Genomic DNA, 13,228 nt, shown 5'->3' with positions numbered 1-13,228 from the left:
ATGGAATCACAGGGAGGCTGGAGTGATACAGGATTCGAGACTGTTTCCATCTGTAGATTTTCACTGATATAATAACCACTAAACACGTGATGAAGAGGAAGGAGACTACAGCCAGAGCCAGGACTAAGTAAAAAGTTAGGTTTTCGTTGTATTCCTTATCTTGTGAAAAATCAGTAAACTCCGACAGAACTTCAGGGAAACTGTCCGCCACCGCCACGTTCACGATGACTGTAGCTGAACGAGAGGGATGTCCGTTGTCCTCCACAATAACAGTCAGTCTTTGTTTCACAGCATCTTTATCAGTGACTTGGCGGATAGTTCTGATTTCTCCATTCTGCAAGCCCACTTCAAACAGCGCCCTGTCTGTGGTTTTCTGGAGTTTATAGGAGAGCCAGGCATTCTGTCCAGAGTCCACATCAACAGCCACCACTTTAGTGACCAGATAGCCCACATCTGCTGAACGAGGCACCATTTCAGCCACCACAGAGCCACCAGTCACGACTGGATACAGAACCTGAGGAGGGTTATCGTTCTGATCCTGGATCAGTATTTTCACAGTCACATTGCTGCTGAGTGGAGGAGAACCTCCATCCTGAGCTTTTACCACGAACTGGAAGTCTTTGATTTGCTCGTAGTCAAAAGAGCGCACTGCATGGATGACTCCACTATCAGCACTAACAGACACATATGAGGTGACTGGTACTCCGTTAACAGATGAATCCTGCAGTATGTAAGAAACTCGGGCATTTTGATTCCAGTCAGCGTCTCTAGCCTTCATCGAGAATATTGAGACGCCTGGCGTGTTGTTTTCTGTAATGTAAGCTTCATATGAGCTCTTCTCAAAGACAGGTGCGTTGTCATTTACGTCAGAGATCTGTACGCTGAGAGTAACGCTGCTGGAGAGGGAGGGCACTCCTCCATCAAAACAGGTCACAGTCATATTATACTCAGACGCTGTCTCTCTGTCTAATTCACTTTCTGTTACAACGGAAAAAAAAATATTGCTCCTGGATTTTATGCTAAAAGGGGCATTTTCGCTTAAAACACAAATCACATTTCCATTTTCATTTGAGTCTGGATCTTGTACATTAAGCATTGTCACAACCGTCCCGGGGCTCACGTTTTCAGACAATGCGTTTGACTTCGACATCACGTTAATGGAAGGAGGATTATCATTTATATCTATCACTTCAACAATTACCTTACATGCGTCAGACAATCCTCCCTGATCTACCACCTTCACATATAATTCGTATAGCCTCCCTTTTTCATAATCTATGTTTCCTGCCAGTGACAATATTCCACTATCAGAGTTCATTTCAAAGATATTTGTTGATCCAATTTTCGAAATTGTGTACATTATTTTCCCGTTGTTTCCTTTGTCTTTATCTGTAGCCTTTACTGTGGTTATGAGAGTGCCAACAGGAGCATTTTCTTTAACACTTGCTTTATATTCCGGCTTTGAACAAACCGGTGAATTGTCATTTACGTCTAACACAGTGATGACAATCTGCATTGTCCCTGTGAGCTGTGGTTCACCTCCATCCAAAGCAGTAAGTGTTAAAGATAAATGTTCATTTTTCTCTCGATCTAACGATTTCTGTAAAACCATTTCAACATATTTCGTGCCATCTCCTTGGCTAAGTGTTTTCAAAACGAAATTATCAGTCGGGTTTAAGGTGTAGCTGCTCAACCCGTTTACACCGACGTCATCATCAACTGCTTTTTCCAAGACAAATCGAGCTCCGGGAACAGCTGATTCACTGATTTCATATTTAATGTCACCTCTCTCAAATGTAGGAGGGTTATCGTTAATATCCATAACCTCAATCGTCACTGTGTAAAATTCCATCGGGTTTTCAAGGATCATTTGGAAATGCATTGCGCAGGGCATTGTTTGACCACACAGCGATTCTCTGTCTATTCTGCTTTTGATAAGAAGCTCCCCTCTTTCTCGCTTCAGCTCTACATACTCGTCAGTATTACCAGTAAAAATGCGAGCTTTACCGGATTTGAGTCGGTCAATACCTAAACCCAAATCATGTGCGATATTACCTATTATTCCACCTCTTTCCATTTCCTCGGGAATCGAGTAGCTGACCTGCCCTCGCACACTGACAAAGAGGACTGAGAAGAACAACAGCACTTGCCATCCCATTAATGCAGTCGACATGTTTGAAGAAAAGCTGAAATTCCTTGTTATCTTTCAAAAAACTCCAGGTTGGAAAATATGTTCATAAATATCCGGTCCCAAAACTGCTGGCCCTAAACTGTTTGATAAGGAAGCCCCACTGTGAAGTCCTGGCTCCGTTTTTTAGCTGCTCTCCCGACTGTTAAAGCTACCACTATTTTCCAGGGTATTATGTTAACATAGAGGGGAGTAACTGCAACAAACACACCTTAAACAGAAAGAAGGGTGACAGCGTCACTCTCTGTTCAGTGCTGTGAACTGCGCAGTGTTTTAGTGTGGAAAAGATAAATATATGAAGGAAGAGAGTATTTATATTATCTTACATTTGTGTACACACACACACACACACACACACACACACACACACACACACACACACACACACATATATATTTAAATATATATACATATACATATATATATATATATATATACATCAATTCATCAAAATTCGGTGATGAATTGATCCTTTGCATTATCAGTGGTGTGGTTTTCACAAATAATACGCATGGGTATGTCTTTTTGCTACGATCAAATGTATTTTGCTTGAATCTGTCAAACTGATGTTTGATTTTAAAATGACAGTTTAACATAGTTTCGTTTTTATGTAAACATTAATGATAGAGAGAAAGAATGCAATAACGAGAGAGAGAGAGAAATAAAATGTACGAAACAAAAACTGTTACACTTGAAAACTCCCAGCTTTTGAGCACTGTGGAAATCGAGAGCTGTCCATGGTGCTGAATTAGTAAAGGAATAACACTTAAAGAATACACAGTTATTTGTTTAGTTGCTACAAGGGGAAAAAGTTGAGAGGTAAATCTATTGAAAACTGACCTCTACAGGAGAATCTGGTTCATCCAGGATACTCTTCTCAGTCTGTATCCGCTGCATCGTTCCTGTACAACTGGGGTCCATTATCAACACGTTCTGACTTCTAGCTGTCCCGAACTTACAGTCACTCTTCCTGGAGTCAGTCGTCCTGCACATCTCGTAATTGTACACGTGTGGGAGAGTCCCTGTCCCCAAAGTGTCTGAATAACGTGGTGGATAATATGGAATCACAGGGAGGCTGGAGTGATAAAGGATTCGAGACTGTCTCCATCTGTAGATTTTCACTGATATAATAACCACTAAACACGTGATGAAGAGGAAGGAGACTACAGCCAGAGCCAACACTAAGTAAAAAGTCAGGTTGTCGTTGTACTCCTTATCGTGTGTAAAGTCAGTAAACTCCGACAGAACTTCAGGGAAACTGTCCGCCACCGCCACGTTCACGATGACTGTAGCTGAACGAGAGGGATGTCCGTTGTCCTCCACAATAACAGTCAGTCTTTGTTTCACAGCATCTTTATCAGTGACTTGGCGGATAGTTCTGATTTCTCCATTCTGTAAGCCCACTTCAAACAGCGCCCTGTCTGTAGTTTTCTGGAGTTTATAGGAGAGCCAGGCATTCTGTCCAGAGTCCACATCAACAGCCACCACTTTAGTGACCAGATAGCCCACATCTGCTGAACGAGGCACCATTTCAGCCACCACAGAGCCACCAGTCAGGACTGGATACAGAACCTGAGGAGGGTTATCGTTCTGATCCTGGATCAGTATTTTCACAGTCACATTGCTGCTGAGTGGAGGAGAACCTCCATCCTGAGCTTTGATGTGGATCTGGAAATCTTTGAGTTGCTCGTAGTCAAAAGAGCGTACTGCATGGATGACTCCACTATCAGCACTAACTGAAATATAGGAGGTGACTGGTACTCCGTTAACAGATGAATCTTCCAATATGTAAGAAACACGGGAATTCTGGTTCCAGTCAGAGTCTGTAGCTTTCACTGAGAATAATGACACACCTGGTCGGTTGTTTTCTACAATGTAGGCTTCATATGAGCTCCTCTCAAATGCAGGTGAGTTGTCATTCACATCAGCGATTTGTAAATTGAGAGTGACGCTGCTGGAGAGGGAGGGGACGCCTTCATCAGAGCATGTTACTGTGATATTGTACTCAGAGTCCCTCTCTCTGTCTAAGTCACTATCTGTCACCAAACTATAAAAATTATTTGTTGACGATATCAAAGTAAATGGTGTATGTTCGCTAACAAAACATTTCACGTTCCCATTGCTCCCAGAGTCTCGATCCTCAATATTTACCATTGTGACAACTGTACTGAGTTTAGCATCCTCCGATATTAGGTTTGACTTTGATATTATGCTGATTTCTGGTTTGTTATCATTTACATCTTGCACATCAACAATTACTTTGCACGAATCGGTTAGTCCTCCACTATCACTAGCCAGTAAATGTAATTGAAAGTGTTTGGATTTTTCAAAGTCTATATCGCCAATCAATGATATTTGACCGTTTTCTTCATTTACCTTAAATATGTTCCTGACATTGTCTAATGTGTTTGTCACTGAATATGTTATTTTACTGTTTGATCCTTCATCTGCATCTGAAGCTGTAACTCTAGCAACAACTGTTCCTTTGGGTGAATTTTCTATTACTGTAGCTTTGTATATTTGCTGCGTAAAAACAGGAGCATTATCATTAGCATCTAAAACAGTGACGACAATCATCATTGTTCCTGACATTTTCGGCTCTCCTCCATCTACAGCCGTTAATATGAGAGATATATGTTCTTGTTTTTCTCTGTCTAAAGGCTTCTGTAACACCATCTCTACGTATTTATTTCCATCAGCATTATTGCGCAGCTGAAGAGCAAAATTGTCTTTTGGTTTCAGGATATAGTCCTGGAGATCATTAATACCAACATCCAGATCCACAGCTCTTTCTAAGACAAATTTTGCGCCGGTAACCGCTGATTCACTGATTTTGAATGACATCTCATTTTTCTCAAAGGTTGGTGCATTGTCATTAAGATCAGTGATTTCAACTGTGACAGTATACAATTCCATAGGATTCTCCAAAATAATCTGGAAATGTAAAGCACAGAGCGGGGTTTCAGTGCACAGTGCCTCTCTATCCATTCTCTCCTTGACGAGGAGGACTCCCCTTTCTCGGTCCAGTTCGACGTACTCCTTGCTATTCCTGGTGTAGATTTTAGCTTTACCTGATATCAAACGTTTCGTTTCTATACCTAAATCTTGAGCGATATTTCCAACTAATGACCCTTTTGGCATTTCTTCCAGAATAGAGTATGTAGCCTGAGCAAACACTGCGTCTAGGAAACCGAGAGAGATGAACAACAGTACTTGCCGATTCATTGTTCTGATTCCGCCAGCCTGAGATTCCAGCTTATGTTCAATAAAAAAGCCACAAAATTACAATCCCTGGCTCAAATCATGAGGTAAAATCCCGTGACAGAAGCGAAAAATATATCGAGGATAGAAACCTTTGTTTTACAAGTAACCTCCTCCACAAAAATGCCAGATCGTCGTCTGTCTTTTTTCCACTATATTATGTGACGATTACATGGGTGGTGCGGTTATAAATATATCCTAACTCATCAGCTCTCTGGTCAATAGCGGCGCTCAGAGCCCAAACCATAAAACTACACAATATCTACTTATATTAATCTGCAGACTTCCTATGAAGTTTTTTTTTTAAATATTATTAAATCCCAAACATGTTTAACATGACATCAAACCGTTAAAAAAAAAAGTTGAGTCAGGCATGTTACAAGTTGATAATTTATAATCTAAGTCGTGAGAGTATGTCTAAAAACACAGACAATGAATGCTGTAATCAAATATTTCAGGTCTGTGGCGGGTCAGATTTCAATTAATCAAGAACACCAACTGCTACTAGTCATCGAGAGTACATCCATCCATCCATGCATCCATCCATCCATCCATCCATCCATCCATCCATCCATCCATCCATCCATCCATCCATCCATCGACTTCATCAACTTGAATTTATCTTTAAAATATGCAATAGGTGTATATAATATAGTGGCAGTACTGTTACTCTAGCATTTGTATTTTTATGGGAAAAATAGGAACATTTAGATATTGACTAAATAAAACAAAAACTAGAACAGCAATTAAATATGAGAGTGGACAACAAACGTTATGGCGGTAAAGATATTTGTGAAAATATATTAATTCAAGTTAAATGCCATTTAATTAACAAATTAAAAAGAAACAACTGAAAAAAACGTTTAATTAAAGGATTCTAACCTCTAAAGGAGAGTCTGGTTCATCCAGGATGCTCTTCTCAGTCTGCAATCGCTGCATCGTTCCTGTAAAACTGGGGTCCATTATCAACACGTTCTGACTACCAGCTCCGCCGAATTTGCAGTCACTCTTTCTGGAGTCAGTCGTCCTGCACACCTCGTAATTGTACACGTGTGGGAGAGTCCCTGTCCCCAAAGTGTCCGAGTAACGTGGTGGATAATATGGAATCACAGGGAGGCTGGAGTGATACAGGATTCGAGACTGTCTCCATCTGTAGATTTTCACTGATATAATAACCACTAAACACGTGATGAAGAGGAAGGAGACTACAGCCAGAGCTAACACTAAGTAAAAAGTCAGATTGTCGTTGTATTCCTTATCATGTGTAAAGTCAGTAAACTCCGACAGAACTTCAGGGAAACTGTCCGCCACCGCCACATTCACGATGACTGTAGCTGAACGAGAGGGATGTCCGTTGTCCTCCACGATAGCAGTCAGTCTTTGTTTCACAGCATCTTTATCAGTGACTTGGCGGATAGTTCTGATTTCTCCATTCTGTAAGCCCACTTCAAACAGCGCCCTGTCTGTGGTTTTCTGGAGTTTATAGGAGAGCCAGGCATTCTGTCCAGAGTCCACATCAACAGCCACCACTTTAGTGACCAGATAGCCCACATCTGCTGAACGAGGCACCATTTCAGCCACCACAGAGCCACCAGTCAGGACTGGATACAGAACCTGAGGAGGGTTATCGTTCTGATCCTGGATCAGTATTTTCACAATCACATTGCTGCTGAGTGGAGGGGAACCTCCATCCTGAGCTTTGACACGGAACTGGAAATCTTTGATCTGCTCGTAGTCAAAAGAGCGTACTGCATGTATGACTCCACTATCAGCACTAACAGACACATATGAGGAGACTTGAACTCCGTTAACAGAGGTGTCCTCCAATATGTAAGAAACACGTGCATTTTGGTTCCAGTCAGCGTCTTTGGCTTTCACTGTGAAAACAGACACACCTGGTGTGTTGTTTTCCACAATGTAGGCTTCATAAAAACTGTTCTCAAAAAGAGGTGCGTTGTCATTGACATCAGCTATCTGTAAAGTTAGAGTGATACTGCTGGAGAGGGAGGGGACTCCTTCATCGGAGCAGGTTATTGAGACATTATACTCTCCAGCGCTCTCTCTATCTAATTCACTGTCCGTTACTATAGTGAAGAATGAATTTGATGTGGAAGAAACGGAAAATGGTATATTTTTGTTTATTTCGCAATTAACCTTCCCATTTTCCCCCGAATCCGGATCTTGGATATTTATCATTGTTACAACCGTGCCTGGCTGAATATCTTCGGCCAGTATAGTAGACATTGACATGACATTTATGACAGGTACGTTGTCATTTGTATCAAGTACGTCCACCATAACTTTACAAGAATCGGTCAGTCCTCCTTCGTCACTTGCCTGAACATGTATTTGATAGTGTCTTTTCTTTTCGAAATCAGTGGTTCCAATCAATTTAATTTCCCCAGTCTCTACATTTATGTCAAATTTTTCTGATGCATCATCAAGAGCGTTCAGTATTGCAAATGATATCTTTCCATTTGAGCCCTGGTCTAAATCGGAGGCACTAACAGTGATCAAGACAGTCCCTGGGGGCGAATTCTCTCGTAAGGTTGACTTGTAGATTTTCTGGGTAAAAATTGGTGCATTATCATTACTATCAAGCACATTTATATTTATCTGAACTGATCCGGAGAGTTGCGGTTCACCGCCGTCCACTGCAGTCAGCATAAGTGACAAATGGTCGATTTTTTCTCGGTCTAAAGGTTTTTCTAAAACCATTTCCACTGTTTTACTTCCATCTACTTGGTTTTGCAGCTTTAACACAAAGTTATCAGTTGGCTTTAACACATAATTTTGTAGGCTATTCTTGCCGACATCCAGATCCACCGCTTGTGCAAGCATAAATACCGTTCCTGTAACAGCTGACTCACTTATTCTAAATTTCATTTCATGTCTTTTAAAAATCGGGGAGTTGTCATTTACATCTGTTACTTCCACAATAATGCTGTAAAATTCCATGGGATTCTCTAAAATGACCTGGAAATGCAGAGCACAAGGCACCGTCTGAGCACAGATAATCTCTCTGTCGATTCTGTCTTTGACGACGAGGACTCCTCTTTCTTTATTCAAATCGATATAATCTTTACTGTCTCCCGTGTAAATACGGGCCTTGCCCGATTTCAGTCGTTTCAAATCCAAGCCCAAATCTTGTGCAATATCACCCACGAAAGATCCTGCTGGCATTTCTTCGGGAATCGAGTAGCTGACCTGCCCACTCACCGAAGCGAAATACAGAAACGACATGAAAAGGAGCTGTCTTGTCATTGTTCTGATCGTCCGGTACGTAAAACAAACCGTGTAGAATCCGTGTGAAATATGTCTCCTTCACAAGAAAATCCCTGGTAAGCCCTTTGGTTTTCTGTTGATATAGCTTAAGTCGTATACATCAAATAAAAAAATAATATAATCCATCCAAATGCATCAAGGTGTGGACCGATGTACACTGCGCTGAAAGCTGTGCTGTCTATTGTGCACTTCGCTTGCTCTCTATCTGAAATATAGAGGATGTACTGCTCATCTAATGTCATATTTAACTCAGATTGTCCAACAGCGGCCCTAAGAGTTCACCATGACAAACTACAATGCACTCAAAGAAATTTAAATGCATTTAGGTTGTTCCTGATTTCAGGCAAGACTTTTTTCTATATGTAAAAGCCACACGACTTAAATATGTACTTTTTCTCTGGTTAGTATATATATGAAGATGTATCACAGAGCAACCTCATGGAATAAGTTTAAATAAAAACCACACAGAAAGAAAATTAGTTAGTGGTAGGCTAAAAATGGCAAAATATTATGTTTCTGAAGTGAAAAATGTGTTACATACACATTTCAAACAAGAATGACTGAAATGTATCCACATTTTAAAAAGTCTAAATTATACATTTGATCAAATAAAGGGCAGCTCAACAGCAGGACTTAAATAAAAAAGGGAAATTCCACTATTATAGATTTAATCAATTGCAGGCAAAAATAAAATAAAAAGATCACAACTATATTCAGTTGGGTGATGAATACTTTTTCCCCCTCTGACTTTTGAAGGTAAAAGTATGTAACCTCAGTATAAGGTGGCTTTATATAAGCCTTAAAACGAGTAGTTATGTAGTTATACTATGATTAAAGATGATTAACAATGTATCCCCTTCGGTTTATTGTCAGCATATTTCTAAAACTGAATTCATTTTATCTAGGGGTGAGACACATGTTAAGTTAACTTCACTACATTGCATCTTGTTAGACAACCGCATGGTAAGAAAATAGGCACTCTTAAGAGAAGATTGTGTATACATTTATATATATATATATATATATATATATATATATATATATATACATGTATTAATATATATATATCTATTAAGCATCTACATCCAAAGACATGAGAATTTGTAGCGTTTATTAATGTTTGTTTCCATGCAATCCCTTCATTTTTCACTTGGTACGTTACTAGAATAACTATTACTACTAGAGAATTGGGTTGGACTTTCTAGCACAATGCTTGACTGGTTTGAGTCTTATTTAAAGGACAGTGACAACTTTGAGTCAATAGGTCAAAAATGACATGTGGAGATCCCCAATGTTCTATCCTCAGACCCCTCCTGTTTAACATCTACTGTATACTAGCTCAGATAATAATAAACAACAAGATAAATTACTATAACTACACAAATGACACACAACTTTACATTGCAATGTTGCCAGGTGACAATGAGCCCATAGAAGTGTTGAGTAGAACAAATCAACGAGTCGGTGCCACAATTTTCTTCAGCTGAAGAAAAAAACAGAAGTAGTTGTTTCTGGACCAAAAGAATAGTGTTTCAGAGTCAGCACATAGCATCAAGTATTACAGGTACAAACCACTGATGAAGCCTAAAATCTGGCTGTAGTCATAGAGTAAGAGCTGAAACCTTCAGAGATACATTAAAACAATTACAAACTCTGGCTTCAATCACCAGAAGAACATATCCAGGATCAAAGGACAAATGTCTCAGCAGGACCTTGAAAAACTCATCCACGGGTTTATCTTCAGTTGAATTGATTACTACAACAGTGTCTTCAAAGCTCTGATGAAATGGTCAATCTGACAGCTGCAGCTAATTCAGAATGCTTCTGCCCTGGTTCTCACTGGAACTAAGAAAGTAGACCACATCACTCCAGTTCTGAGGTCCTTATACTGCTACCTGTACCTCAGAGGACAGACTTTAAAATTTGTATATTAGATTATAAATCACTGAATGGGACCAAAATACATCAGAGACGTGTTGTTGCCATATCAACCATCCAGACCTCTCGGGTCTTTTGGTTCAGGTCTGTTCTTTGTCCACAAAATCAGAATCAAAGATGGAGAAACAACATTCAGCTTTTATGCTCCACATACCTGGAACAAACTTCCAGAAAACTGCAGGAATGCTGAAAACCTTAGTTCCTTAAAATCAAGGGTAACAACTAAGTTGTTTATAGCTGCCTTTGACTGAATTATTTAAACCAATCTAAATTTAGATTTAAACAATGTTAATTTCAGTACTAAATTGTAACTCTGGTTTAAGTCCAACTTTTCTTTATTGTGCGACTGCACTGTAACTTATAATTTTTTCAACTCTTTACTTTTCATGTTTTTATTATGGAAAGGACCTTGAGTCGCCTTGTTGCTGAAATATGCTATACAAATAGACTTGCCTTGCATGAAATATAAGCACATAGTCAAAGAAAATGCAAACACACGCAAAAATAAAAAAAGATATCATAAACATTTAGTTCTTTTACTTTTGCTATATCGCTGTGACTTCAGTTTCCAAGCGGCATCAAGCATGTGTCGTTATATTATACTTCAGGATTACTAACCTCAACAGGAGAGTCTGGTTCATCCAGGATGCTCTTCTCATTCTGTATCCGCTGCATCGTTCCAGTACAACTGGGGTCCATAATCAACACGTTCTGACTACCAGCTCCGCCGAACTTACAGTCACTCTTCCTGGAGTCATTCGTCCTGCAGACCTCGTAATTGTACACGTGTGGGAGAGTCCCTGTCCCCAAAGTGTCCGAGTAACGTGGTGGATAATATGGAATCACAGGGAGGCTGGAGTGATACAGGATTCGAGACTGTCTCCATCTGTAGATTTTCACTGATATAATAACCACTAAACACGTGATAAAGAGGAAGGAAACTACAGCCAGAGCCAACACTAAGTAAAAAGTCAGGTTATCACTGTACTCCTTGTTTTGTGTAAAGTCAGTGAACTCCAAAAATACTTCAGGGAAGCTGTCCGCCACCGCCACATTACAAATGACTGTAGCTGAACGAGAGGGATGTCCGTTGTCCTCCACAATAACAGTCAGTCTTTGTTTCACAGCATCTTTATCAGTAACTTGGCGGATAGTTCTGATTTCTCCATTCTGTAAGCCCACTTCAAACAGCGCCCTGTCTGTGGTTTTCTGGAGTTTATAGGAGAGCCAGGCATTCTGTCCAGAGTCCACATCAACAGCCACCACTTTAGTGACCAGATAGCCCACATCTGCTGAACGAGGCACCATTTCAGCCACCACAGAGCCACCAGTCAGGACTGGATACAGAACCTGAGGAGGGTTATCGTTCTGATCCTGGATCAGTATTTTCACAGTCACATTGCTGCTGAGAGGAGGCGAGCCCCCATCTTGGGCTTTGACATGGAATTGGAAGTCTTTGATCTGCTCATAATCAAAAGATCGTACTGCATGGATGACTCCACTATCAGCACTAACGGACACAAATGAGGTGACTGGTACTCCGTTGACAGTGGAATCCTCCAGTATGTAAGAAACACGGGCATTCTGGTTCCAGTCAGCGTCTCTAGCCTTCATTGAGAATATCGAGACGCCTGGCGTGTTGTTTTCTGTAATGTAGGCTTCATAGGAGCTCCTCTCAAAGACAGGTGCATTGTCGTTTACGTCAGAGACCTGTAAGTTGAGAGTGACGCTGCTAGAGAGGGAGGGGACTCCTCCATCAAAGCACATCACTGTGATATTATATTCGGTAGCGCTCTCTCTATCTAATTCACTTTCTGTCACTAAAGTGAAAAAATGATTGGATGTTGATGTAATTTTAAAATATACATCATTATCATTCAATATGCAACGGACCTTTCCATTTTCATTTGAGTCTGGATCCTGAACGTTCATCATCGTCAGAACAGTGCCTGGTTTAACATCCTCGGAAATACCGGATGATGTCGACATGATATTGATAACTGGCATATTGTCGTTTGTGTCCAGGACATCTATAATAACTTTACATACATCTGTGTTTCCACCGTCATCTGATGCTTGGACATCTATCTCATAATGCTGAAACTTCTCGTAATCGAGTTTTCCCACTAATTGAAACTCCCCGCTGTCTTTATCGACATAGAATGTATCTGCACCCTCCCGTGGAACATTAGAAATTGAATATTGTATGCGTCCATGTGGACCTTCATCTTCATCAAATGCTCTCACTGTTGTTAGAACAACCCCTTTTAATGAATTTTCTTTTACATTCGTTTTATACTCTGCTTGAGAGCAAACTGGCGCATTGTCGTTTGCATCCAGTACAGTCACAACAATTTTAATGGTTCCAGTAAGCTGCGGATTGCCACCATCTAAAGCAGTCAATACTAACGATATCCGGTCCTGTTTTTCTCGATCAAGGGGCTTCTTTAAAACCATTTCAATATTCCTACTGCTTCCTATCCTATAAGGATTTAAAACAAATATATCAGTCAAACTCAGTGAATATGCCTGGACACCATTGACAGCCACATCATC

At 40.3% G+C, this 13,228-nt stretch overlaps 2 protein-coding genes across 18 annotated transcripts in view; both read right to left on the bottom strand.

Moving 5' to 3' along the window:
* The window catches only part of LOC133446996 (protocadherin gamma-C5-like), a 320,234-nt gene that overhangs the window by 131,070 nt on the left and 175,936 nt on the right, over window positions 1-13,228 (bottom strand). The window lies entirely within an intron of this gene.
* LOC133447735 (protocadherin gamma-A7-like) lies at window positions 3,014-5,420 on the bottom strand. The gene is made up of 2 exons (XM_061726462.1): window positions 5,085-5,420; window positions 3,014-3,797 (listed from the first exon to the last, which is right to left on the bottom strand). Exons 1-2 carry the CDS (start codon window positions 5,411-5,413, stop codon window positions 3,014-3,016), a joined length of 1,113 nt encoding a protein of 370 aa, XP_061582446.1. The 5' UTR covers window positions 5,414-5,420.

The sequence above is a fragment of the Cololabis saira genome, chromosome 7, assembly GCF_033807715.1.
Source record: "Cololabis saira isolate AMF1-May2022 chromosome 7, fColSai1.1, whole genome shotgun sequence".
Lineage (NCBI taxonomy): Eukaryota > Metazoa > Chordata > Actinopteri > Beloniformes > Belonidae > Cololabis > Cololabis saira.
Note: the sequence above shows the minus strand (reverse complement) of the source record. Positions and strands in the feature narration are given on the sequence as shown.